The sequence below is a fragment of the Catharus ustulatus genome, chromosome 1, assembly GCF_009819885.2.
Source record: "Catharus ustulatus isolate bCatUst1 chromosome 1, bCatUst1.pri.v2, whole genome shotgun sequence".
NCBI classification, from domain to species: Eukaryota; Metazoa; Chordata; class Aves; order Passeriformes; family Turdidae; genus Catharus; species Catharus ustulatus.
This window is the reverse complement of record NC_046221.1, coordinates 125,967,488-125,994,111: the sequence shown is the minus strand read 5'-3', so window position 1 is coordinate 125,994,111 and position 26,624 is coordinate 125,967,488. Positions and strand designations below refer to the sequence as shown.

The 26,624-nt window shown below is 38.1% G+C and overlaps 1 protein-coding gene across 5 annotated transcripts in view; it reads right to left on the bottom strand.

Moving 5' to 3' along the window:
- Positions 1-26,624, bottom strand: part of C1H8orf34 (chromosome 1 C8orf34 homolog) — a 158,063-nt gene that overhangs the window by 119,852 nt on the left and 11,587 nt on the right. For 4 of the 5 annotated variants that reach the window (XM_033055012.2, XM_033055029.2, XM_033055020.2 and 1 more), the window contains exons 2-4: positions 11,468-11,615; positions 10,414-10,545; positions 1,789-1,917 (exon numbers count right to left, since the gene is read on the bottom strand). In XM_033055012.2, coding sequence (XP_032910903.1) covers positions 1,789-1,917; positions 10,414-10,545; positions 11,468-11,615 — 409 coding nt within the window. The remainder of the gene's footprint in view (positions 1-1,788; positions 1,918-10,413; positions 10,546-11,467; positions 11,616-26,624) is intronic. The other variant, XM_033055046.2, reaches the window with a different exon arrangement.

Sequence of the window (26,624 nt, the reverse complement as noted above, 5' to 3'; positions counted from 1 at the left end):
GAAGAAAAACACTTACTGAGTAGCTTTCAAGGGCTGGTTGTCAGATCTGAAATGAGATCATGAAGAGGTCTGACAATACTTCCATTAATGATCTGGATGAAGAAATGGAGAGCAAATTCATGAGAGTGAACTCATTACCAGGCTGAGAGCGATTTAAAGCACTCTGGGGGATGAGATTCAAATTCTGTATTATCTTGACAAACCACCAGAAAGCATCAAGTACTAGCAAGAAACAGCTAAGAATGTTTCATTCGTGAAATAACTATGAAAAACTGGCTCCAGCAATAGTGACCACGTACATTACATTCATCCCGTCCAAGTGTAGGACGCAGAAGAGCTGCAGAGTTTTACACTCCAATTAGAAAACTGTGTGGCAAGGAGACCAACAGAATGCTGCAAAATACATTTTAGCTATAAGGAAGTGTAGGTATAGTTCTATGTACAAGTGGAAACTTCACAATATTCTGAAGAAAAGACAGATGTAGGATTGAAGAGTGGATTTAGGCATTAATTATTGAACTCTCACATATGATTGGTTTGTTTCTCAAGAGATGAATAAATACTCCTTTCTGAAATTCAAAATATTGTTTCTGTATCTTTGCATAGTTTGGCTACAAGTCTTTGAAGAAGAAAAGCTTGAAAACCACACTCAGATCCAACCACAGGCAATAGTGAGGCTGCAAATCAAGACACTGACCAGAGCTGGTTTAGCTCCTTACAGGCAGAAGTTTTTAATTTACTAGAAAAGTATTTCAAAAAAAGCTCTGTAACTATACTACTATAAAACAAGTTTGAAAATTGCTCAGAATATAATTGTAATGATGAACCTAAAACATTTTGGGAGAGTGTGACTTGGGAAAACCAGTTTTGGGTATTTGGCACAATTTAGAAAAATGCTGAATCTCAAAATTCCTTGCTAAACAAATCTTCCCTTCCTCAGTTCTGTCTCTGATCTATCTGTAAATTCTCCAGTGAATCAAGAACTCCCAGGGATAAAACATAATGAGAGGAGAAATAAACGTTTCTCACAAAAGCATCTCCCAGATCATGCCACACCTAGTTTTCATGTAGCATAGTGAAGAGTACTCGTCACTATTTTATACTTTAAAAATTGTAAGCAGTATTTGCTCCCATAAATGTATTTCAGAATTCTCTTCTACAGGAAAGAAAGCAAAAGGGGAAGAAAAGAAAAGAAAAAAGATAAGCTATTCCTGTTCATCTCCCAGTAAGCCTCCAAGACATCTGTTACATGAATGTTTAAGGGGTTACACATGGGGTTTATTATGAAATAACTGTATTTCATGTTTCTGAGTATTTGAGATGCTTTAAAATATCTTAATTTCTTTTGAAAACTAGAAGGTCAAACAAATCAAGGATACAAAATAGTTAAATGTTTTCCAATAACAGGTCTGAACTACATCAATAAGGTTAAGGTTTTACAAAGGTTAATCCCATTTAACTACCACACAAAGGAGCAATCTCCCTGCTGCACATTCCCACCATTTTCATTAAACCAGCTTCTTGCACTGATCTCTTTATGAGCTAATTCAGCTCACTAAACTGGCAGAAAACTAACGTTAAAAAAAAAAAATAGGTGCAGGGGTAGTAGTTTCAGTTTCCAGGAGAGTTCCTGAACTATCTCAGACTACCTGTAAACTTTATCAACAGGAATGTAACTGCTGATGACCTTGGTCTTCGTTGAATAGAAGACCACCTTCCTGATAGATACTTCCAAATTACAATTCAGGCTGCATGGTTACATTAAAAAACTAAAATCAATCAACTTACTGCGAGACAGATTCTCAAGGGCTTTTCCAAGCTTTTTGCTCTCTTGAAGAATATGATTTAGTTCATCAAAATCATGGTTCTCCGGTTTTGTCTTCCAATCCCATTTAGGATGTTCTATTGACCTTGGCACTAAATATACACAGATATATAGACGAAGTTTAGATTTGGTAGTTCAGACTCCTACAGTAGAAAAAAAATCTGCACAGTGAGTTTAAAAGCTCAAGTATCTTGGTTGGAAATTACTTAACTATCATTTTATTTTAACTGCCGGAAATATTTTCTTTGGTCAATGCAAATTAAAAACATTTAAGAACAAATGCATACCTGAAATATTCTGGCAACTGAATTAATTGTTAAACAGGATGATTAACATTAGTAATTGAAAATATTAAAACTAATGCAATAAAAAATGTATTTAAACTACCGCACATGATGGTATTTCATTTACAACAAAATAGAATCATGTTGACTAAGGGTCAACAAGAAAAAAATTCAAAACAAAAATGAGTGACTGGTACTTTTTGGCTTTGCTAGTCATTTTATCAAGAAGAAAAAAATTATTCTAGATACAGTTTTTAAAACAACCTTTTCAGAAAACCATAAAGCATAGATAACATAGTTCACAAAAAACTGGAAAGCAAAGTCCTTAACATTCATGTTACAGCCTCTAATCTTCATTTCACTACTTAAACAAACTCAGCTTTTGGGAAGCACAGATCTGAGCTTACAATCTGCTGATCATTGTCTATTACTAAGGCCTTTAATTTTAAAATAACAGTATTTCAACTGTTGAGCTAAGTTTACCTACAAGGAAGAGGAGTGTCTGAGATATGTAGGACACAAAATGAACAGAGCTTCTTCGAACAATGTGAACATTTTGAGCAATTTGTAGAAATGAAAAAAAATACAATGCTGTTTCTAGAACTGCAGTTTAATATGTTCTTTTCACCAGTGTTCAGAATAAGTGAGCAGCTGCTTTTGCCACAAAATGCAACTGTTGGGTTATCTCCATTGGACACAGCATTAGTATGCTAGTGTGAAGATGATGATGTCCAGTCCACCTTTTCACCAGAAAGGACTAGTTGCATTTTTACCAACCATGATTCACCACTTGCCTACCACGCACTTAAAAATAACTTCAAAGCCTAAAATATCCAATATATCCCAGCCAGCTTTAAAATTTTTGTTTACTATTTTGACAGCTGTCAACTACCTATGCTTATAAACATCATTTTTACTACATGCTAAGAAGGCACCTTACAGACACCTACAGATTGTGCTAAAAAGGTGGTTTCATGATAATTTGGAACTTCAGAGTGCTTTTATGATGGTATGGGGAAATCCTGCTCAGTCATCAAGTCTGCTAGCTATTACAAAATGTGTTAAATAACTTGGTATTGAAATTTGCCTTGATGCTGACTTCTCTCTGTGTGAATATACAATCTGCTCCACTTTGGATCAACTTCAGCTTTCCCTTGTGATGGTACGTCAATAGTCACCTTTTCCAGGTAAAGAAATGGGACAAAGTTACGTTGAAGTCATCCTTTCACAAATAACATGACTGTACCTCTTGTAGACATAAACTAACTCATCTTCACAAGAGACATCTATAGAGAGTCTGACAAACCAGAGTATATCCTCATCTGTAACACCCACTCAGGAACCTGGCTATTAGGAAAGTTTAATGTACTAGACTACAATTACAGACATTCTCAAAAGACAGAAAACAAAAGAGACATTATAAAAAGACCTACAGAGATAAGAATAGAAGGAAAGGGACACAAAAACCCTCAATAAGGAGAAGGGAAGAGAGAAGCAAGTGGGAGCATCAGAATTTTGTTCTGCTCTGTGTTCAATATAGTGGTTGCCAGTAAATACAGTCCTTAAGGTATTAAATTATGAGTGGGCTCTACTCACATGAGCAGTTTGTAATGTTTGTTGACACTTACAAATTTCAAACGCTATTTTACAATTCCCTGGTTTAAGAACTGCTAAGTCAATTAAAAGTTTCATTAATTCTTGTGTAACAAAAATTGAATCCATGCACAGACCACAGCATATACAAATTAAACAGCACAACTTCAGCATTTCTCATCCTTTCTTATTTACAGAGAATAAAATATTCTACCTAGTATTTTTTCAAAATTATTACTAACTGTAAATATAAATTTTAAATAAGCTAGAAAAGAAATTCTGTAAAGAGTTGTCTCTATTTTCACCCACCTTTGTTTTAATTGAGATCACATGCTCCATTTAAGGCCTTTTACAGTCATCTTACTATCACCCTTCTGTGTGCCAACACTATATTCTATAGCTTCACTCATTAGCAGTATGACAGATTTTTCTTTCTAGTTTATGTTGAATTTACCACAAAAAAATCTCACAATACCACCAGAATACAAACAGGCAACGATTTCATATACTAAAACCATATAAAAAGATGACCAAACCTCAATGCTTCAGGTTGTAGAAAATTTCCACAAGCTAGAATTTGATACCATGTCAATTTGAAACAAAACACATTTTTCAATATAAAAAAGGATTTTAGAGACCATATGCTTTTGAAGGAAAATTTGTCACGAAACAGAAGCTGGATGAAACAAATGTAACTTCTACTTGACAGCTGTGGAGCTTCCAGGATCAACAACTGCCACATATATGGAACAACTCATATCAGGAAAAAAGGAAGTCTCAAGACTCTTGTTCTTGAAAAGTAGGGACACTTGCTCAAGACAGGGACCTGGTTGCTAATTTCAGAGAAATGTCTCCAACACAGGAAGCTTGGACTGCAGCTCACTAGATCGATAACGGGAATTCAGTCAAAATCATGGTGGAAATTGGCTTTGCATGCTGGTGTACAGCTGTGTTTTACTGCACCATTTTGTACTTCAGTGAAAAGATAGTAAAACAGATATACTGTTATAAATTATTTCTATGTTTCAATAGAATTTGTTTCAATGTTTCAATACAACAATTTGGCTCATTCTGAAGAGCCAAAACAGAGGGGGAAGTTAAACAGAATTAGAACTGACTGAAATTTTTATTACTTCTAGAGAAGACATAGTTCTTCCTACTTACCTAGTCTTTCAAATAATGAATGGATACTAAAACATCTATTTATTAGCATCACCTGGAATGTGTTTGTTCCTTCAAGTTCATTTTCTTCTTGAGACAGATTTTTTTCAAAATATAAACTTGTATCTTCTCAGCTGTAGGATCAACAAGCACTGGTAATTTTCAAATGAACAGCTTTATTGGAAGCATTCAGAACTGTACAAACACCATATGATCCTTCTTAGGAACCTTTTCAAATACGTGATCCTCCTCTGTATGCATGAAGTCCATCATTAATCATTTATGTGCACGTGTACATGCTTAGCAAAAACCTTTCATTATACTCTGACCTTCATCTTTCTTTATTACACTCACTCATTCCACCAAATCACATCAGTAATTTCAAATCTCTTATCACATTACCCACCTCAACCTCATCTGTTATTTGATAGATTTATTACAGTGTTATATAACGTTTCCTCTTGAAATTACATGCCTACAATTCAGAAGATTTATTACATCTACACTGTAGCATTTGCATTAAAAGATGTAGAATTTCCCTTTATGGAGCCAAGATTTCACCATCTCATCTTTAGGAGACTGGACAGAGACACTTGTCAGTATTTCTGATTTTCTGATGGCATGCCCCAGCCACAAATGTGCATTAGATTCATTCACAATTGTGTTATTAATTCTACCACAAATCAGCATTCCTTTATTTGCTACTGGATGATGGTACAAGATCAGTACTGGTTTTATCTACCCATACCAGTCTTTTTAATGCATGATCTGCAGACAGAATCAGACCAGTTGCTCATTAAATCCAACACTTCATTAATGCATTGTACAACCATCTTACGTCTCAAAGAACAAAAATATGTATAACATGTGATCATTTATACATTTCATTTATATACACATGAACACCTCTATCTCCAAGCTTCTTCCTTGCCAGACAACAGCTTCTGCTTAACTCTGGTTTTGCACACACCAAACAAGTGGTCAGGTGGCTTAGATATCAACACTCGTTTGTGTGTTTCAGGTGCACCTGAGAGCATAACAGGCAGGAGGGAGTGGAGGTGTCTTTTCAGTAACAAAGTTCAAAGCATAAAGGAAGAGACATTTGTGCAGGAATAACATGCACACTGAAGTCAACATCATTCTCCTAAAGGAAAAAAAAAATCCTAATTAAATAAATCAGATATCGTCATGCTCCCAAAGACTCCTATGAAGTAACAGCTCTGAATAAATGTACAATTTCTGTATCATTTGAAGCAGACAGCCACAAAACAAAAACTCTGAAATAAAACATAATAGAACTGATGGATTCCATTAAATTTTGAATTTGTTTTGGCAATTTGGAGGGGGATGTTTTTTAGATTGTGTGAGGATTTGTTCTTTTCTTTTAAACATAAATCTGAGAGTAAATCCTTAGGTCTCAGCAGGTCCAAAACTTTGTTTCTCGGATGAGTCCTGACTACCTCTTTGGGGATACTTTGGGGAAAAAAAAAGTAAAGTAATTTCACCATTATAAGCCGCTCCATTTTGACTAAAATTTTGGTCCGAACCCGGAAGTGCAGCTTATAATCAGGTGCAGCCAATATATGGATGAAGTTCACAAATTTGCCAACCCGGAAGCGTGAGCCCACAGCAGCCCCAAGCCGAGCCAGAGCCCGCCCAGCCCTGGCAACGGGGCAGCGGCAAGCCGAGCCCTCATGGCCCCGAGCCAAGCCAGTAAACCGCACGATCCCGCAATTCTGTTACTAATTGGCAACTTTGTGAAAGTTGCATGCAGATCCTCATTGCAAACCAAAGTGTGGCTTATAATCTGGTGTGGCTTATATATGGACAAAGAACAAAAAGTTGCCAACACCCTGAAGCGCGGCTTATAACCATGAAATTACTGTACAAGAGGTAGAAGCCGAAGACACAAAACAAACTGAATATGCTGTGTACATTTGGACAGAATTCCTTCTAAACGTGCTTGTTGATCTGTGTAGCTGAATGGATACATGGCACCCTTTGATTTTGGCATAAACCAGAAAGAAATGTCAAAAGAACATTTAGAACATTAAATCATATATACAGATTATATCTATATATAGATTAATACAGGAATATTAATTTAGTTGGCAGAAAATAAGAGAAGCAAGATATGCAAAAGACATGTCTGAAACCAACTTCTGTGATAGCAATTAAAACAAAATGTAGTTCAAATACACAAAGTATTTTCAAAAAGTTGCAGACAACTAACTGCAAGTGTAAGTAATGAAAATAATATGATTAATTAAGGTTTAAATAAATCAGTGTTATGGAAAAAAATGGAAGTGCATAAACAGCAAAGAATGAAGCAGAAGATAATTAGGCTAGAAAGGACCTCTGAAAGTCTTCTAGCCCAACCTGGTGCCCTACACTGGTCCATTGAGGGCAGGTTGCTCAGACTACTCAGTTCAGTTTAAAATATACCCCATTACGGCAATTCCACAGCCTCTTCGGACAACACCTGTTCCAGTGTTTCACTACCTTTGCAGTCAAGTTTGTGTTTGCTCTTGTCCTTTCACTAAGCACTCTTGAAAAGACAAATCTGACAATGCCTTCTCATCCATTCTCCAGCATACTAGTTGATGGTAACCATGAAATCTCCCCTAAGCTTTCATTTCTTCAGTATGACCAAACCAATTTCTTTCAGCTTTTTCTTGTCCATCACATGCTCCAATCCCATCAGCATCTTGGACCTCCACAGGACTTGCTCCAGTACACCACTGTTTCTCACAATGTGCTCCAGATGCCACCTCTAAAACAAACACTGCTGGCTCTACTCTGGCTACTGCAGCCTGGTATGCAGGTCACCTTCAGCACTGCATGAGCACACAGCCACAGCTGGTTTGTAGCCCAAGTCCTTGTCCACCAGCATCCCACATCTTTTTCTGCAAAACTGCTTTCTAGACGCACATATCCCAGTTTACACTATTGCTTAGTGTTATTCCATCCAAGATGCAGGATTTTGAATTTGCCTGTGTTGAACTCCAAGAGGTTCCTCTCAGCCCATTCCTCGGTCCTATCCCTTTGAATAGCAGTCCTGCTATGCAGAATACTAACCTCTTCCCACAATTTGGTCTCACCTACAAACCTAAGAGAAATTCTATCTCACCATCCAAAGCAATAGGGAATTATTTTAAATGGTATCAATCTCAGCTCAGTCCCTTGAGCATGTCATTAAAGATAGACTTTGCACTGCTAGTCACAATCCCTTGAATCCACCAGTTGAGTCAACTTTCCATACATCATCTTGTCCAGTTATTGAGTCCATATCTTATCAACTGAATTATAAGGACACTAAGGGAAGCTGACAAAGGTTTTGTTAAAGTCACGTATGAAACATCCATTGCTGTTTCTTTGGTTACAGGGTCAGTTATTTCACCCTAAGAGGGCAACTGTGTTGATTTGATCAGACATATACGGTCTCATAAATCCATGCTTGATGTTCCAAATCACATTTTCCCCCTTGTGACTAGGAACACCTTCCAAGAAGGTTTGCTCAATAATCCTTGCAGAGGGCAGGGTTAGACAGATCAGATTGCCCTTCCTTAAAATAAATGAGATATTTGCATTTTTCTAATCATCAGGAACATGTCACAATCATTATGACCGCTCAACAACAAAATGGCCTTGCCATGATATTGGTCTCCTCTTTCAGCACACTTAGAATCAATGCCATAATGCCAGGCATTTATGAATGTTCAGTTGCACTAAGCACACCCTAATTCTTCCACCTTTGTAGGTAAAGCTGCACTCCCACACACTGCATCTGGACTGGAGTAGCTTGAGAGTGAGTCTTACCAACTGAAGAGTATTATTAAGTGTCCTTCAGCCCACAAGGACAGATCCTTGACCCCAGTTGTCTTATGGATGTATAAAATATTTTCATGTTTGACATGAGACCTCACAGTTAAGAATGCCCAGCCTCCTCTTTGTTCCTCTAATGGGACAACCTAAGCACCAACAAGCACAGAACTTGCAAAAGGCACACATTTGAGGGGAGTGACATGATGTCACCCCTCTATCTGGGATAAAGACCGAGAACTCTATCTTTAGGAGATGGTATGAAAATTATTTGAGGCATACCACAGAGTCTGAAAAGCAAGTACAGGGCAGAAGGAACATACACAGTATGACAGCAACAGTTCACAATACATTTTGGTCACTGTTTCTAACAGTGGATTTCCATAAATTGCTGTTATTCAGCAAATCTGTTAGAGTAGACATAGATTGACTATGAGCATTTATTTGAATATCTCTATTCTTGAAAAAAGAAATCTACATGCTTCTTTTGAACAGACTTAAAAATTCATGTGCCCATTGAGAGGTCCAGTGAAATTGATGATCAAATTTGAGTGTTTTTGAAGCAGGGAATGTGCTTCATGAAGAAGAAGCATAGACAAATGCTGAATTTCTAGAAAAAAATAATCCTGACAAAATCTTGTACAATGGGACACAGCTACTTATAACAGCCTTTTTTACTTACTTATTCTCAGTTAAGAATGCTTCATAACCATTCAATACTATTAATCACTCGAAAGTATTGCATAAATTTATCATTATTTACTTTACCCATTGCTGTGTAGTATTTTGACTTAGTGAGATCACTGGGCAATTTTCCTTTGACTCCTCTGAAGTCTAGACTTTCCCATCCTGCTTTTAGAAAAAAGACAACAAATCTTCTAATGCAGCATACTATATTTCTGTTCTCACCTGGTACACCTAGTCACACTCAGAGTTATAAAGATTTGGCTACTACAAAAATATCAAAAAGCCACAAGAGTCAACAAAAAAATGCAATTTTCCAATTTATTTTGGAGAAAAATCCAGTACAAACAATTCCCTGGATATGTAACTATATTTATATATGTACACATATTATAGATATATTTGTGAAAAAAACCCAATATTAAGAATCAAGCTCAAAAATTTTATTTCTTCCAATACACAGGAAGCATATTTCATTAAGGCTTGTTGTCTTCATTTTCCCTAATTTTTTACAGGTAGCTGACAATATTCTCTTCAGCCACTCTATTCCTACTCTGCCTTTTGTTTCAGTGTACATTTAGATTTCTTCACCAACTCTCAGAACAGTAGACCTTTTCTGCTGACACTACTTCCATACCTTGAACTGTATCTGTTCATAATTCATAGTTTTGAACTGCCTGACACACAGAAAAAGATCTATTAAGACCAATATCAACAGAACAGATTTTACAAACTGGCAAGGCAAACTAAAACATCAAACCATAATCAGTATCCAAACACAAAATAGTGCATGACACCCAGATATTAATCTGTTTTTAATCAATCTATCCAGAATTCTTTTCTATCTACAGCTGACAACATAGGGCATTATAAAATATTCATAATTCAAGTGAGATAAAGGCAAGAATCAAATTCCTCTAACATACACATATAGACATTTCCTCTGCTCACAGTTTGCTTCCTATTTTAAACCTTATTCAAATGAAAAACATACTATAGGTTGGAAAGTATGCACAAATTATTAATGTAGTGAAGCTTTCTTACATGACTTGGACTCCGGTGATGGTGGAGAAATGTTGGACACAGCAAGGTCGCTCTTTGACTTCTTAGGTTTTTTTGCATTTACCTGCCAAGGTTTATCATAATTTCTAAAATCTCTTCTTGTTCCTTTATTTTCTGTCAAAAGAATCAAATTACATAACCACAACATTTGTAGGGTCATTTTTCAAAGACTTAACAAATAATCAAAAAACCCTAAGGTACATCAATCCAAATTAAAAACAGTTCTTTTTTTCCTCCTATTTATGATTTCTTTTATATTTATTATATTTAGTCCACTTCTGAAATATCAAAACCTAGAAATTAATATGTTTTTCATTTAAAAAGTCTATTTTTTATTAAGAAAAAGTTTTTAATGTCCATGTTACGTCCATGTTTACTGGCAATGTTAAAACTGTATTTGATACAAATGGTTAACATGTCAGTAAATTAACACTTTGGCTATCAGCAACTATTTAAGCTCTATAGTCTGAAACAGATAATTAGCCAATTTTTAAACACAAAACTAATATTGTAATAGTAACTTGTACCAGAATACAAAAACCAAGACTTCTGCTTTACAATCAGAGCAGATACTTTTTCAAAGGATTATTCTAATGTTTCTGAAGATTTACAATCATAAATTATTCACACTAGAGTTATAAAGCATAGCATCTCCTCATTAAGGGCTTGGATGACAGGTGTATAAAAATACATGTTATTAAAGAAACTATCTCAATAGAGATTTACCTCAGGCATAAATACACCATGGGAGGGAAAAGGAAAACAAAGAGGAGAGCAAGGGAATCTCCCTCATTGAGACTGGGACTGTTTGCATTTTGTAGCTCTGATCCATACTCACACGACACACAAATAGGCTGAGTTGACAGATAGCAATGTATATCAAATTCAGTATCTGATGGACAAACAGGATTTATTCTACATACTCAAGAGCATAGAGCAGTACCTGTCAGTAGGTGCATGTGCATCCAGGAAATCATGAACATAAGTGTTGGAAGATTATACTGGAGAGTAGCCCTTTCCAGCACACAAAACATACCTGATGTTTCACTCTCTGCCCAGAGGGCAGCAGAGCCAGACAACGTTCTCTGAAGCTGACCACGGTTTCCCTGCTTGGACTGAAGATGCTCAATTAGAAATGGGATTGGCTGGTCAGGTGTCTCTGTTATCAGCTTGGTCATCAACTCCTTTAAAAAATTAAGCAAAAAATAATTAGTGAGATATTGCACCTAAACTAATCATGTACTTATCCTAAAAAAAAAAAAAAAAAAAATAAAGCATTTATAAAGGAAAGGTTTGTTTTCAAATTTGAGGAGAACAGCTGGAACATTGACCTCCTCAAGTGGCTGCTAGCTTTGTCCTATGAAGTGCTCATATCTGAAGTGTTCTCAGCCTATACAGTCTCTTACCCACTGGAAAATAGGTTAAAAAAGTCAATCCCTGCTAACTGTTCAAATTTACCCCAAAAGTAATACTGTCTATTTAACCACTTAGAACCAGCACCTTTCAGAGCAGCAAGTAACTTTCCTCTGACCAATACGTCCAAGTTTCTTCTCACTGGAAACTGGAGTGTCAGGAAAGTTTGTGTATTTTTCATCTCATCCAGACAGAACAACTGTCTGGTTCAAATATGCATTCATATCTGGGAACCCCAAAGTCTGTCTGATCAAACAGGTAGGCAGTTTTTAAAGTAAGTCCTCAAAAATAGTATAGTATAGAAATAAATATTTTATTACACTGTTGCAGACACGGATACAAAGCCAATGTCAACAGGAAAGCATCTTCTATGCCAGGCATTGGTACTATCCAACTGCTGCTCTGCACCTTGGCTGTGCAGGGCTGCAGAAAAAGAAACACTCTCCATTATTGCTGCTGGGGTTCTTTCTGGTTTCCTAGGCATAAAACATATTAGGAATCCAGAAAGAAGCTGTGGCTCTGCACACATGCTCTGAGAGGAAATAAATGACTCAGGGCAGGTGAGGTGACCCTGAAACCCATGTTGTTCTACAGGAGATCTGTGGCTGCTTCTGCAAAATGAAAAAGCTCCACAGAAATAAAAAATTACAGGAATTTTCAACAAAATGAGAACAAAATAAAAACAAACAAATGAACAAAAACAAAACTAAAAAAAAAAAGTTATTCAGAGCATGTATCCTCTCTTCACCTACCCCCAAGCATAAACCTTCATACAATTTACACACACTTAAGTCTACTCCCACTTCATCTTTTCCACACAATTTAATAAAAATTTTTTCAAATGTCAGTAGATACTTAGCATTACCATCAGCTGGGAAAAGATACTTCAGAGGGAGTATACCAAATAGTAGCAAACATGAATAACTGCACATAGGATTATTAAGGCACAGAAAGTTCTTTGTCCACAAAAAGGAGAAAACACACCAAATCTTGTATCTTGTGAAGACAATTTTCTGTGATGTCATTTTTGATATTTATCTACAGTGAAATGAAAAACCCTGAGTGTCTTTGGTTTTGAACTGGAACTCCACAGGGAGAAATTAAGCTACTTACTAATCTTAGAATTGTTGAAGCTATGGAGCGTAACTTCATCTAGACTGCCTCTTACAAGGTAGCAGAAACCCTCTGATATACATCTTAAAAGAAAAATTCAGAAATTGGAGTAATTCATATTTTAGTTGCTTGGCAACACTAACAGTAAACCTTTATTCTTTCCCCTGCCAAAATGCAGAATTAGTGATAATGGAAAGATGCAATCTAGTGCTTGTAATGGACCACAATAGCCATAGTAATTCCACTGCAGAAGATTCTATTACCAAGGGAAAAGTACCCACCTGTTACATCTGACTTGTAATTTACATAATTTCTCAGAATTATGGTTTGAAAATTATTTTTGTCTTAGATTAGTAATACAGTAATTTCACGAATACAAGCCGCACCAATTTGACTAAGATTTTGCTCCTAAACCGGAAATGCGGCTAATAATCAGGAGCGGCTAATACAACCTCAGAAGTGCCTGCCAGAGTGCTGAGCCGAGCAGCTGCAAAGTCGGCATTTTGTGATTGTTACAAATCGCTACTCTGTTGCACTGCGGGTGGAGCCTGGCTCCCTGCAGGCAGCACGGGGGGCGGGGAGAGAGGCGGGAGAGCTCTCTTTCCTCCTCTGCCACAGCCCAGGGGAGAAACGGGGGAGGCCTGGCGCCGCCATTGCTGCGGCCCGGGGAGGAGAGGGGGGACCCGGGCTGCCCCTACCGCGGCCCGGGGACGGGGGGGGAAGCCCGCGCCGCCATTGCTGCGGCCCGGGGAGGGAGGGGGAAGCCCGCGCCGCCATTGCTGCGGCCCGGGGAGGGAGGGGGAAGCGCGTGCCGCCATTGCTGCGGCCCGGGGAGGGGGGGGGGAAGCGCGCGCCGCCATTGCTGTGGCCCGGGGAGCCGACGGGAGCCCCGCGCAGCCATTGCCGCGGCTCGGGGAGCCGACGGGGTGCTTTGTCCCCGCCCGCCGCCGCCACGGCAGGAGCGGGGAAACTCCGTCCCTGCCCGCCGCCGGCGCCACGGGCGCGGGAAAGCTCCGTCCCCGCCCGCCGCCGCTGCCGTAGGAGCGGGGGAAGCTCCGTCCCTGCCTGCCACCGCAGGGCAGCGCCGACCCGGGGTGACCGAGCCCAGTGGCAGCGGCGGCCGGCCCCGTGCTGCAGCACCGTGCTGGCCCACCTGGCCCCGTCAGCGGCCCCTAGCGGGCCGAGCCTGCACAGCCTTAGCTCAGCCAGTAAACCCCACCCTGCCGTGGCTCTGTTACTAATTGTACGCAGGTCCTCGCTGCGAACGACAAAGCGGCTTATATTCGGGTGCGGCTTATCTATGGACAAAAACTGAAATGTTTGCCAACACCCAGAGATGCGGCTTATAATCAGTGCGGCTTGTATTCGTGAATTTACTGTACATTGCAATCTTAACATAGTATTGAAAAAGGTAATAAAAAAACGAGAAATTTTAGAATGTCTACATATCAATGTAAGACAAATGCTACTTGATTGCTGCCATAACTGACTTGCTTGTAGTAGAAAGAAATGGTCTTCAAGTAACAGAAATGCATCTAATAAAATAAAACTGAACAGGATTCCTTACCTCTTCTGCAATGTAGCAAAAATAGATCGAAAAAATCAAGGTGATGTGAAATTATATCCTATTAAAAAGGACCATATTTCATACCTACTGCTGTATTGATAATAAGACCTGAGTGATACAGAGAATATAGATTATTCTCTGTGCTGTTCCAGAAAATAATCAGCCCTATTCTGAGACAGTAGCCAGAAAATGCGTTACTTTTATCTGGAATAATGAATATGTTGTACCAATCCTGTACAGCCCTGTACACCAAAATAACAAAAAAAAGAACATTGTGGAAATCCTCATAAACTTTAGAGTGCAAAGTTCAGAAAAAAAACCACTTATTTGTGTAATAAGCCTCAAATTAACTTGCCTCAAGCACTCTCAGAAATGTCATTAAAAGTAAATGCAACTTAAAATGAACACAAAAGGCAGTTCAGGTTACAAAATCTGCCATTTAAGGATGACAAAGCTCTTTATTACAAGTACTCCACTGCAAAAGGGGAGAAAAGAAACTCTTATGAATCTGTTTCTCAAGCCGCTTCAAGCAAGGTTTGGAAGCAGTCTCCAATTTACCACTTTCCATAGAGTTTCTGAACTCTGGACAAGGTACAAAGATCACCTCCCCTCTAATTACAACAGCTTCAGACATTCTCTGTATAAATTCATATTCACATGCTAAAGGTGTTATCTCTCTTGAATACCCTTCTGCCTCACACACTGTCAGACATCCCAGAGACAGGATCACAGTCCCATGACCATCACAGCCTTTGCCCTTCTACCAGTTTCTGTCACCCAGTTCATCAAGGGACACAACTCCATCTGCTCAGCTCTCAACCCATGCTCTTCAAGTTCATGCTTCGAGACTTTTATCATCCCCAGCAAATTGGCAATTACATGGAAATATGTTAGCTGCCTGTGTTCAGTTGCTTGGCTATGCCATGAGGTAGGAGGGTTGGAGGGGCAAGGAAAAAAAAAAATTAAGCCACACACCAAAAAAAACCCAAAAAACCCCCACAAAGCCTCACACCAACACTAACTGTACATAGTGAGTACTCTCATTTTTTTTAATTAAAAACACATACTTCTCTGGAAATGAAAAGATATGACAGATTAGGAATGTCAACCTTCTTATTCTAGTACCATTCTCTAGCAAAACCAACTTCTGATTAAGTGATCGAAAGCTTATTTGATGATGTCAGCCGTTGCTCGGGTGACATCTTAATAGACAGTAGGAATAACATACTACATGGCACTCCAAATATACTTTCACACTTTTGAAATGTCCTTTTAAAAAAGATGACAAAAGTGAATGTATTAAATAAGAAAAACTGAAGCATACAAGGTACAAAAATAAGATTCCTTTTTGGTTAGCAGCAGTCTGAGCTGACTCAGAATGTGCTAAGTAGGCAAGGTTTCACAAGAAAAAGGAAAAGACCAACTAGTCTCACTGAAGACGCCTCTGCATTAACAGCAGAACAAATATGGCACAAGATCATTGAAACTGAGATTCATTTTTTCATGAACAAATCATCAGGTATGTTTCAGCTCTTCATAAAAACAAGAAATGCAAAACACCTTAAGACAAGTGCCTTAAAAATATCAGTCACACTTTTCACACTTCTAGCTAAATTTCTAAGTTTTCTACAATTCAAATAAGGCAGTTCTGTTGTCCTGTGCACAATGTGCTTTATAACAAGAAATAAAAAGCCATGGAGACTGAGTCTCCATGCTGCCAAATGAACTGCTCACTACCCATAATCTCTCTCCTATTTTCTTTCCACTGCTATGTCTTCCTTTCACTCTATATCCTTCTGTCTTTTCTATCAGTGGACTCTGCACAGTCTCTTCCTCTCAGCTGTGTAACAAGTGAAGAAGCTGTTCAGAAGTCAGTAATTATGAATTTCCTGTGCACCCTTGAGACACACTGGAGCACAGAAAAGGGGCCAAAGGAAACTTCCGTAGTTACTACAGGTTAGAGCACTCAGATGAGTACATCAGTTTCTGCTGCTTTCCAATTATACTGCCCCAAATTAGGCTCTGCCTTGACTGAAGGCAGAATAAGAAAGAACAGCAAGGGGATATATATGCTCTTTCAGTTAACTGCTTCAAGGATTTTACCTTGGAACTGTGCAAACCAGTGTTCTTTCTTCATACTTCTAAAGGTAACTTCATAAGCTCCTAAAATCACTAGTTTCATTGAACTGTTACTTAGACTGTTTAAAAAAACACTTGTAAAAGTTCATTAGTGAATATTTCCAAGAGAGATTCATGCACATGTACTGAGGTCGCAAAAGATCTTGAAAAAAACACCAGGTCTGAACTAGCGGTTTAATATATTATTTATAAACAACACACAGAATTTATAAATAATAATTTCTAAAGAATTCTTTATATCTTCCACTATTGTGCTATCCTGACATCCCCTATTAGTTATTCAATGAAGGCTCAAATTTTAATTTCCTTGTAACTGTCCATGCATTTAATACAAATGAAATAGTCTTCACAGTCCATTAATCATAGGCCCAATTACAAGAAAGTCCTAATTAGCCCTGTCTAAATGTACCTATTGGGTTATTAAGTTAATTAAGAGACATTCTATCTTGCCCTGTAATTGGTAATAGTAACTACACAACAATCACATTTCAACTGTACAAACTTTTACAGAGTGTGGCGCATAGCATGCACAGATTCTGGTCATATTATGCTCTTTTTTTTTCATGAATTAGAAGTTTAAATACAATTAAATACAGTAAGTCTTCACAGTGATGTCAGTAGTGACTTTGCCAATAAAGAAGTTATGAGGGGCTAGATGTCTCTCAGCTGACCAGCCAGAGTAGGTCCACCTAGGATAAGAATTGCTCTCCTGGTTCCACTGACTTACTGGTGATATATGCATTGACTACAGTGAAGCTTGGAAACTTAAGACACCTAAATTTAGACTTGCTAACCCCTTCATACAGGCTATAAATCAACAAAGAAGATATAAAATAGAGAGAAAACTCACAGAAGGACAGTAGGTTTAAGAAACTTTTTAATGACTGACACTTTTTTGTTAGTATTCCATTCTGATTACTGCAGTAACAAAGCAAGGAAACAAAAATGAATAATTTTTTTAAGTATATTTCAACATTATCCTTACTGCCTAAATTAAGAGTCTGCAATTCTTAAATGACTGTTTCTGTTAAAAAAAATTATCTTTTACGGAAATAAATGAAAAATACCACCATACTTCTTCTTGAAAATAGCCAGGCTTTAAATATTCTCGAGCAACTTTTAATTAAAAGTAGTAAAATCACATTATGAACTGTGAATGATGTGGACTTCAACTTTTTACATTCATGAAATGATCATATCTCCCTGTAACATTAATTACTCAATCCTACACAAATTTCCACATAAGTAAAATTCACATGCCTGTACCATACTATTTGCTTCAAGCTAATCATGGTAGACTAACAGTTAAGAACAAATAGCAGTCCTATTAAACTTGTTCATGGAAATATTCAGACTTATCTGGAATTGACTAAAAAATTTTCAATCAACACATTCTTTTCTCAAAGCCTCACTGATGCCACTTCAGACAGGTGTGCAGTTAAATTTACTACAAGACTGTAGTACACATGGGAACACAACCCACAGAGAAATTACTTTGGACATAGAAGTAAAATGAAATCACAAAGGTGATATGATGGCTCTGATGCTTTGGTGCAAACAAAATTCCCCTATACAGGGAAATCTAAGGTATGGGACTAGTGGCACAGGTAACATTTCATAGAACAGGAGGAAGTCTGAAAACAAACATCATTGAATAGCTGTCTTTCTTAAATATCCGTCTACTAAATATCTGTACCAATTGAATGAGTGTCCTAGTTTGGAGGACAGGTGTCTGCTAAGAAAGGCTATATTACTAACCATTTTTTTTAGGGAGACTCGGGAGAGCAGAATGGAAACAGCAGACTTGTTCCACTATGAATCCTTCGCAGATCGTATTATCAGTTTCCCAACTCGGATGAACTAGCTCTGCCTGAAATAATTCCAACTCATGCCTATAATAATGTTTGATAAAACATGCATCATTTATCTTACTTAGGAATGGATGGGGTCTGGTGGACAATTTCAAAGTTTCACTGAGTAAGTTCATGACACTTTAACAAACTCCACCACACACATTATAACACACAATATCTATCTGAACCTCTTGCGGTATCTTTACACTTACTTATCCTTTGAGGTTTTTTCCTCTCCTAATCTTAGCATTTCAAATATCATTGTCCCAAATCTATTTTACCGCTCCTGAGTTCACAAAATCGCTTCAAACACCTTCAATCTGTGGCTTGATTGAAATATTTCCGTTCTCCCATTCAAGCATTCCAAGAACGCTGTCAAGAGAGAAGTCACTGCTACTAGGTAACTCTAAAACATTAATTTTCAGTAGAAGAAAAGGTTAGACATGTTCTCAGTGATGCCAATCATGGCCATCACATTTCCTCCCATAGTTGAGTTTTCAAATTACAAAGACTTCCTATGATAGCTTATACTTCCCTCTGCAATCATGTATCTCTGCATGACAATCTCACACTTGTGGAATTAGGTCTACCATGTCATTATCTGAACACAGCAAGGATTTATCAAATGAGGACTGTTCATGTTATTGCAGAAACACTGCAAGGTTTCCCTGAAGCACAATTCAGAAGCCTTCCTCAGTTTCCATCCACTTTATCATACACCAAAATTCTGCCCTCAGGCATGCACTTCATAGTTCAGCCAAAGAAAATGAAAACTGCTGGTTTTCTGAAAGGTCTGTAGATTTACATCAAAAGAAATACTCATAGATAAAGACTAGGAAAGAGTATTACAACCTGGACTTAAATTACATCCATAAAAAACACTGCCTGCACATCATTGCCTTACCTAAAAGGTAACTCAATAGGCTGGAGCTGATCTTTCTCTGATCAGCTGAAGTGATCATACTTCAATTTCAAGGTCTAAGTTGAAATCACTTGTTCCACCATGTGCAATGAATCATTACTACAACTGTTTAAAAAAAACCAAACCTCATTTTTAGTTTAAGCTTCACTGACTTAGCTTCAACCTGTCTGACAATTTTTTTTTGAGGAAGAGTAATGCTAGAAACTAAGGTAGCAGGTATTTTTTTGGCTACCTCTGGTAGGCTGATCCCAACCAGCAGCCAAGTACACACCAGCCACTTATTCATTCCCAAGTGGGATGAGGAAAAAATTGAAAAGAGAAAAAAGAAAAATTCATGGGTCAAGATAAAGACAGCTTAATAACCACAGGAAGGAGAAAAGAAAAAAGACAAAATCAAAAAACAAGTGATATCAAGGCATCACTCAGCACATCCCACCGCCTTGCCAGTCTGCAAGCAACAGTTATTTCGGAAAACTTTCTCCCCAGGTTTAATTGTTGAGCATGACATTATATGGTAAGGAATATATCTTTGCCCAGGTTGGGTCAACTGTTCCAGTTGTGTCCCCTCCCAGCCTGTCCCCACCCCTGGATTGCTTGCTGGTGGGCAGAGAGAACAGAGAAAGCCTTGAGCCTGTACAATCACTGCTAAGTAACAACTAAAAGACTGGTGTACCAACACTGTTTCAGCCACAGATTTGAAATCCACCAATACATAGGCTCGCTGTGAAGAAAACCCTGTCAGACCCAGTACAGTGTCACTACAGAAATGACTTATGAGTGGTGATCAGGCAATATATGAAAAAAACACTTGGTATATTAAGGAGTTGACTCAGCAAAGCCCTTATACTTAGATATTCTTTATGCCTGAGAAGTAAATAATTACAAAGCCACAGGCATGCTTAAAATGCCTTGAAGAATTACATCACTGCTCTGATTGTAGAATTACAAACACTTCCTTTTCTTCTTTCTTTCTTCTTGGAAGCCTACCAAAAAAAAAAGTAAATGAATGTTTTGAAAACTGGTAGAAATCCTTTCAATTGTATCCATGGAAAACTTTGATAATACACATTTTAAAAATGTATGCAGCAACCACTGCACTTCCCAGGTGCTTTTCTTCCTCCTCCCAAACACACCCCACCTTCCCCAGTAACTTGGCATTACTGCACCATTAGATTTACTCAAGTTATACAGATAAATGTGAGATGTTTTAAAACATTCTACTGCCCAATGTGCATAGCCAAAGTTATTAAATATTCTGTGTAACTTCCATGCATTAAAATTATTATAATAATTGCTTTCATTTTTTTCACTCTTGACCAAGAATTTTTGAACTATTCACATGGAACTTCAAATAACAACTAACAATTACAGTGACACAAAACATAGAATGTGAGTTACCAGAGTCCAGGGTGGAGAAGTTCTAACACAGATGTAATTACCTTGACTCTTGCTGCCTACATATATTAACCCTAAGTTTGCTCCAGTAATGGCCACTAAACAAATGTCAAAGAAGTTAACACATGCTCTCTGATTATTAGAATTTACTTAAATCCTGTCATTTGGAAATGTTCCTTTAGTACAGCAACTAAACAACTATGAGCAATATGCAGCATAATTACAAGTTTTATTCCTGCACCTTGAATAGATTAATATCTACTCAGATACACATCTTAATTTCCTGTTATTTACCTATGAGAGATTGACTTGGTCTCACAAGACTTCAGACCAATGCTGTAATCAGCTTTTTAAATGGATCTAAATGTTTAATATGCAACAATACAATAGAGATTTCTGAATGGAAAGGTCAGAATTTATTGCCATGGAAAAATCTGGAAATTAATTTTCACCACATCAAAATACAAATCGGTTTTTATATTTGTAGAATTTGCATACTGCAATTGTGCCCAGACTCTTTAAATAATACTAACAAGTGCTTTTCATATAGCATTTTAAGAAGACAAAGAAGTTATTTCACAAGCAGTTGCTTGATTGATTAAAAGCTACAGTAATTTCGCGACCATAATGCGCACCCGCCCCGGGAGTTGGCAAAATTCGCAACTTAGTAGATCATACAAGGCGCATCAGACTATAGGGTGCACATTTATTTTTGCAGCGAGGCTCCGTCCCCAGCTCCTCCCACACGGTTGCTGGCCGAGGCCCCACCTCCACCCGGCAGCCACGGGCCCCTGGGCCACCCAGATCTTCACCCGGCTGCCACGGCACTGCCGGCACCCCCCACGGCTCAGGGCTCACACTTCCGGGATGGCCAATGTCGCAACTTTGTACATTATATAAGGCGCACCGGACTATAAGGCGCACTTCCAAGTTCAGGGAGAAATTTTAGTCAAAAGGTTGCACCTTATAGTCGTGAAATTACTGTACTTGTATCTTATTCCCCTCCACAGGAAAGGTCACACTGATCTGACCGTCACAGGCAACACAAGGTGTGCAGTATCTTGTCAGGATAACCACCACTGCAGACTCTCTGCAAGCTCTCAAATGTTTTGAGAACACTTAGTCATGTTCAGTTTGGCTCAACACAGCTTATACTCAGCAATTCTTTAACTGCAACTGGAAAATCTTTTTACTGTTACAAGTAACACTTCTATATTAAGTTATTTCAACCTGTGTCCATTTAATTATAGATGAAGCTCTTGCTTAATTAACGCACTTGAACTTGGCTATTTAAAAAAAAAAAAAGAGCAAAACCCTCAATAAAATTGGAAAGAAAGAATTGGTCTCAAAATGCAAGAGCACAAGAATCTTCTGCTATTCAGAAGCCATCAGTCCACAGATAAACAAAAACTTTATTATACATGCATTAATTAATAATATTCTAACAAATATCTAAATAACCACGTTTACTAATAAAAAAGAAATATTCACTAATTTATTTTTATACTCCAGATATCTTCCTCCATTTTGTGTACTATCATCTATTAAATGTTACCACATGATACTGGCAACTATTTCATTTTAAAAGATATCAGTGCACCTCAATCTATCGTCAGCCCCAGTCAGGAAGACACCTGGAAGCAAAATCCACCTCTGACAGCTTCCATATGGATTTTAATCATCTATCAGTAAAGCCAAAATTACCTCTAGGACGTTCCTCTTCAGCAACCAAGATGACAAAGAAAATGATTCAATGATATTTTTTTTCTCTTAATATTTTTTGAAAAGTTCAGACAGATTTCTAACATTCTCTGCCTTCATGGATTATCTCTATTTCAAGTAAAATTAAAATAGATATTTCTGCTGTTTAAGGTGAAGAAACTTCTGAGAATGATGATTCAATCACAGACAGACTAAAAAAAAAAATTGAATATTGAAGATTAGAAACACATAGGGGAAAAAACATGCAGGTTTCCATTCTGACCTAAACAGTGCAGTAGGCTTGAAGTATACAGGTTTGGAATGCAATATGAATAGTGAAGAATCAGGCAGGAGAGACACAGCAGCAAAGGGAAAGAAAATGTTAACACTGAATGCAGAGGTACCCATGTGCTACTTGCCTCCAGCCACTTTCCAGGACTCCTAAACTGCTTCCCACTGGCACTACCAGGTTCGTTACTCTGCCTCAGCCCTGAGAAGTTACAGTCACTGCCTGTCTCCATCTACACATGGCTGCAGTTTGGGGAAGCACTCCCAGGCTGCCATCTGGGATTCTCCCAGAAATCAGGCCCTTCAGGGTTGGAGTTTCAAAGCAGACACACGCACACACACACACACGGCTGAGGTCTGAGCCCAGGACACGACACCACCTGCTGAAGATGAACACCACGCTGCCCAGCTGGCCGCTCCTATGACAGAAAACCTATGCTTGTAAAGCAGGCACCAAGATTATTCCTGCTGAAAACGCATGGTCCAAAATCCTCTCCACAGACTTACTTGTTCACCTCATTTACTGGCTGTATGGTGCCTTGGAATACGACTCAAAACTCATCAGGCAGGTCTCCTTTGCAATATGTCCAGACAATTTCTGTCACAATAGGACACCTTTTCCTCACTACAGCCAGAAGATGAAAAAGCAATATGAAGATAATCTCTATTACCCCAGCAGACAATTGATTTGACTACATATAGGAAGGATAACATTTTACATTCTGTTTGAGCATGCTTAAATCTACCCAGAAAAAAGTTCAACCATGTTACCCAGAAGCCATGGAAAGACAAAAAAGGTCAGACATAATTCAATAGTCATATTCAGAACAGCACAGATACCTAAATAATATTGAGCTTTGTTCATTTAAGAAATAAGATTTTATTTTAATCCTGCAGTATGTATTGCCAAAAATGTCCTGTGTATCAGGACAGTACTGCATTAACTTATTCCCACAACCAAAAAATTCCCTGTGCCTAGACACGACTACAACATCTTGTGTGGAACCGTTACTTGACTGTTCTTTTTTCACCCAGGTTTGGCTACTAGAGTCACAAAAAAAAAAAAAAAAAAGCTTTTAACCAGTGAACGAGTGCATTTACCATAAATCTAAGAGAGATCTGATCACCACCATGAGACAAAAACCTCTCACTCTACTTCCCTGCTTTCCACAACTGTATTGCCTATTGCAAAGCACCATGAGGAAGACCACATCACCATGCAACTTCTGCACAGAAAGAATCACTGGAAAACTTCTTTCAGACAAGACACTTCCTCCTTAGAGGAAGGATGTTCTATATCTTTGCCCAGAAAATAATTCTTCAGCAAAAGACAACTGATGAGCAGAAGCGAACATGCAGTTGAACTGTACGAGGAAAAAGACCAAACTTTGTTGACCACATATAGCAGATAGATCATGGATTACACCCAGGCTCATGTTCAACAGAAGAGAGGTCTTAATGCCATTATTTGTCTCATTAGTACTAACTTGCATGCCCAAGTCCTTAAAAAATCCTCACCCAAGGAAGTAATGTGAAAGAACTCACAGTAGTCCTAAAGAGCAGTTGAAAATGGAGAACTGTGTCAATACCAAGCTGCAAAACAAAGGCTCTGAAATGAGACAACGTTGGACACCACTACTGGATGTCTGAGGCCAAGTGCATTGGTTGCACAGGCTTAAGGTTGACACTTCAATCACACCCACAAATAAGGTAGGTTTGAGATAATGGGGACAGCTAAATAAATACCAGCTTACATAAACTGGATACACTTTCCATTCTAAGTTATAGATTAGCTAAACTACACAGGTGATGGCAATATTAAAGCCATTTTAAAATAATGCAAAGCACAATTATGAAATAAGAAAAAAAATAGTCTCTGTGTACCAAAACCACAAATTAATGAATATATTTTTCCTGAATGAAAAAGTAGCAGAAAAAATTATTTTAAAGACAAAAAATATGAGTACTAATAATTATATCATATGGATAAGCTTACTGAAGTCACTTTCTAGCCCAAACAAGGTAACTTTAACACATACACAGAACTGGTATGTTTCTTGAAAGTGTCATTTGCACTTCGACTACCTCCTCCATATAAACTATGTATGGATTTAGTCACCATGTCCTCACAGGGACATAACCTGCAACATCCAGGAGCTGTCCTCTGGCTCAGGTTTCCAAACAAAGGACTAAAGGTCTATATTTTACAAGAAAGAGAGAACCCTGGGGTGGCTATTTAAAGAGGTATTCCAGTACTAACAATTTGAGACTTTCTGTGGGTAGCAACAGTATTTCTTAAGGACAGATAATTGAATGTCACTAATATTAAAAGTCGCACCATTTTGACTAAAATTTTGGTCCCAACCCAGAAGTGCATCTTCTAATCAGTGCGGTTTATAATCATTAAATTACTGTATACCTAGAACTGAAGTTAGGCCCTTCAATTCTCATCAGACACTTCTACCATCAAGTCTGCAATGGCTGAGAAAACTAAAAATCACTTTATTTCTAGAAGCTGAAATCTGGGTGATTTTAGATGATGATAGGGTTTTGGAGCTGTAGAGCTATTTTAAATAACAGCCAAAGCATTATTAATCTGATTTTCTAATGCTTTTTTATTTAGAAAACAATGTCTGTGAGTCACTGGTGTAAGTTTTTTGCTTCCGAGACTGCAGAGTAACTTCCCAACCCTGACAGCAATTGCCCAATTAAAGCTTCTTGACGATTTGATTGCTCTTTATTTAACATAATACTAAATCTGCTTGGTTATGAGTGAAGGCCCTCCTCTTGTAAATCAGGGTCTCACCAACTGCAGCAGGGCTCCCTGTGGGAATACAGCATGCTCACAGGGACTGCGCTGCAGCCTTGAAACTTCTCAGTGCTCTGAACTGCCACACTAAGCAGCAGAGAGAGAGAGAAATCAATTTTTTCTTGATTGTATGGCACCAATTAATGGGATTAATAGCACAACCTGGCACTGAGGCACCACAAAGAAAGAAGAGAAAGCAGAAAACACAGAATGAGCTCAGGGCCTTGCCGTGAAAACTCCTAGACCATGTTAAGTCCATAGGAGCCAGAGGGGTTTGCAGGCTCTTTGCAGACAAGACAAAGGAAGGGGAAACACAAGCACAAAATAACACACGATAATGCAGCAGGACAACATCAGCAGAAGTAGGAACTTTAGCCAGATAACTGACTGTCATTTTTTAGTATCCTAACTACTATATATTTTATTTCCTCTCCTTACTTGTTAACTTTTTATTCAGTGTTTCAGTAAATGTTAAGTAGATCGTCATCCTGGCCAACTTCATTTTTCTAATCTTTTTTCTATTATCACAGAAATGTAGAACCAAATAAATTCTCTTGAGTTTCTTTTTCTCCTCTGCTGTTTTTCTCTTTCAGGTATTTCTCCCTCAGGGAATAAGAAATCAAGATTAAATCTGTTTCTCCAGTAATTTAGTCTCCTTTTTGTGTTTATCTCCCTGCATTGTTCCTTATTGGTAAGTGTACATCCAATCTTTGTCTCCAAATAGCTTCACTGTCTTACATTTTATATTAGACTACAGGCATTACTCTGAACCATGATACACTTAGGAGGAGCTCTGAAACACCTTTTTAAATTTTTTAACTACATCATTCAAAAGTATGTCCTCAGCACAATTATGGGTGGTGGTTCATATGGTAGACCAGAGGACTTTCTGCATCTGCAAACCTTGGTCTTCTCCTCAGCTTGCATTTCCCTGGACATCTCTGCTTTGTCCTCATTACATAGGAAGGACAAGACTCTTTAGAATCCTTAGGA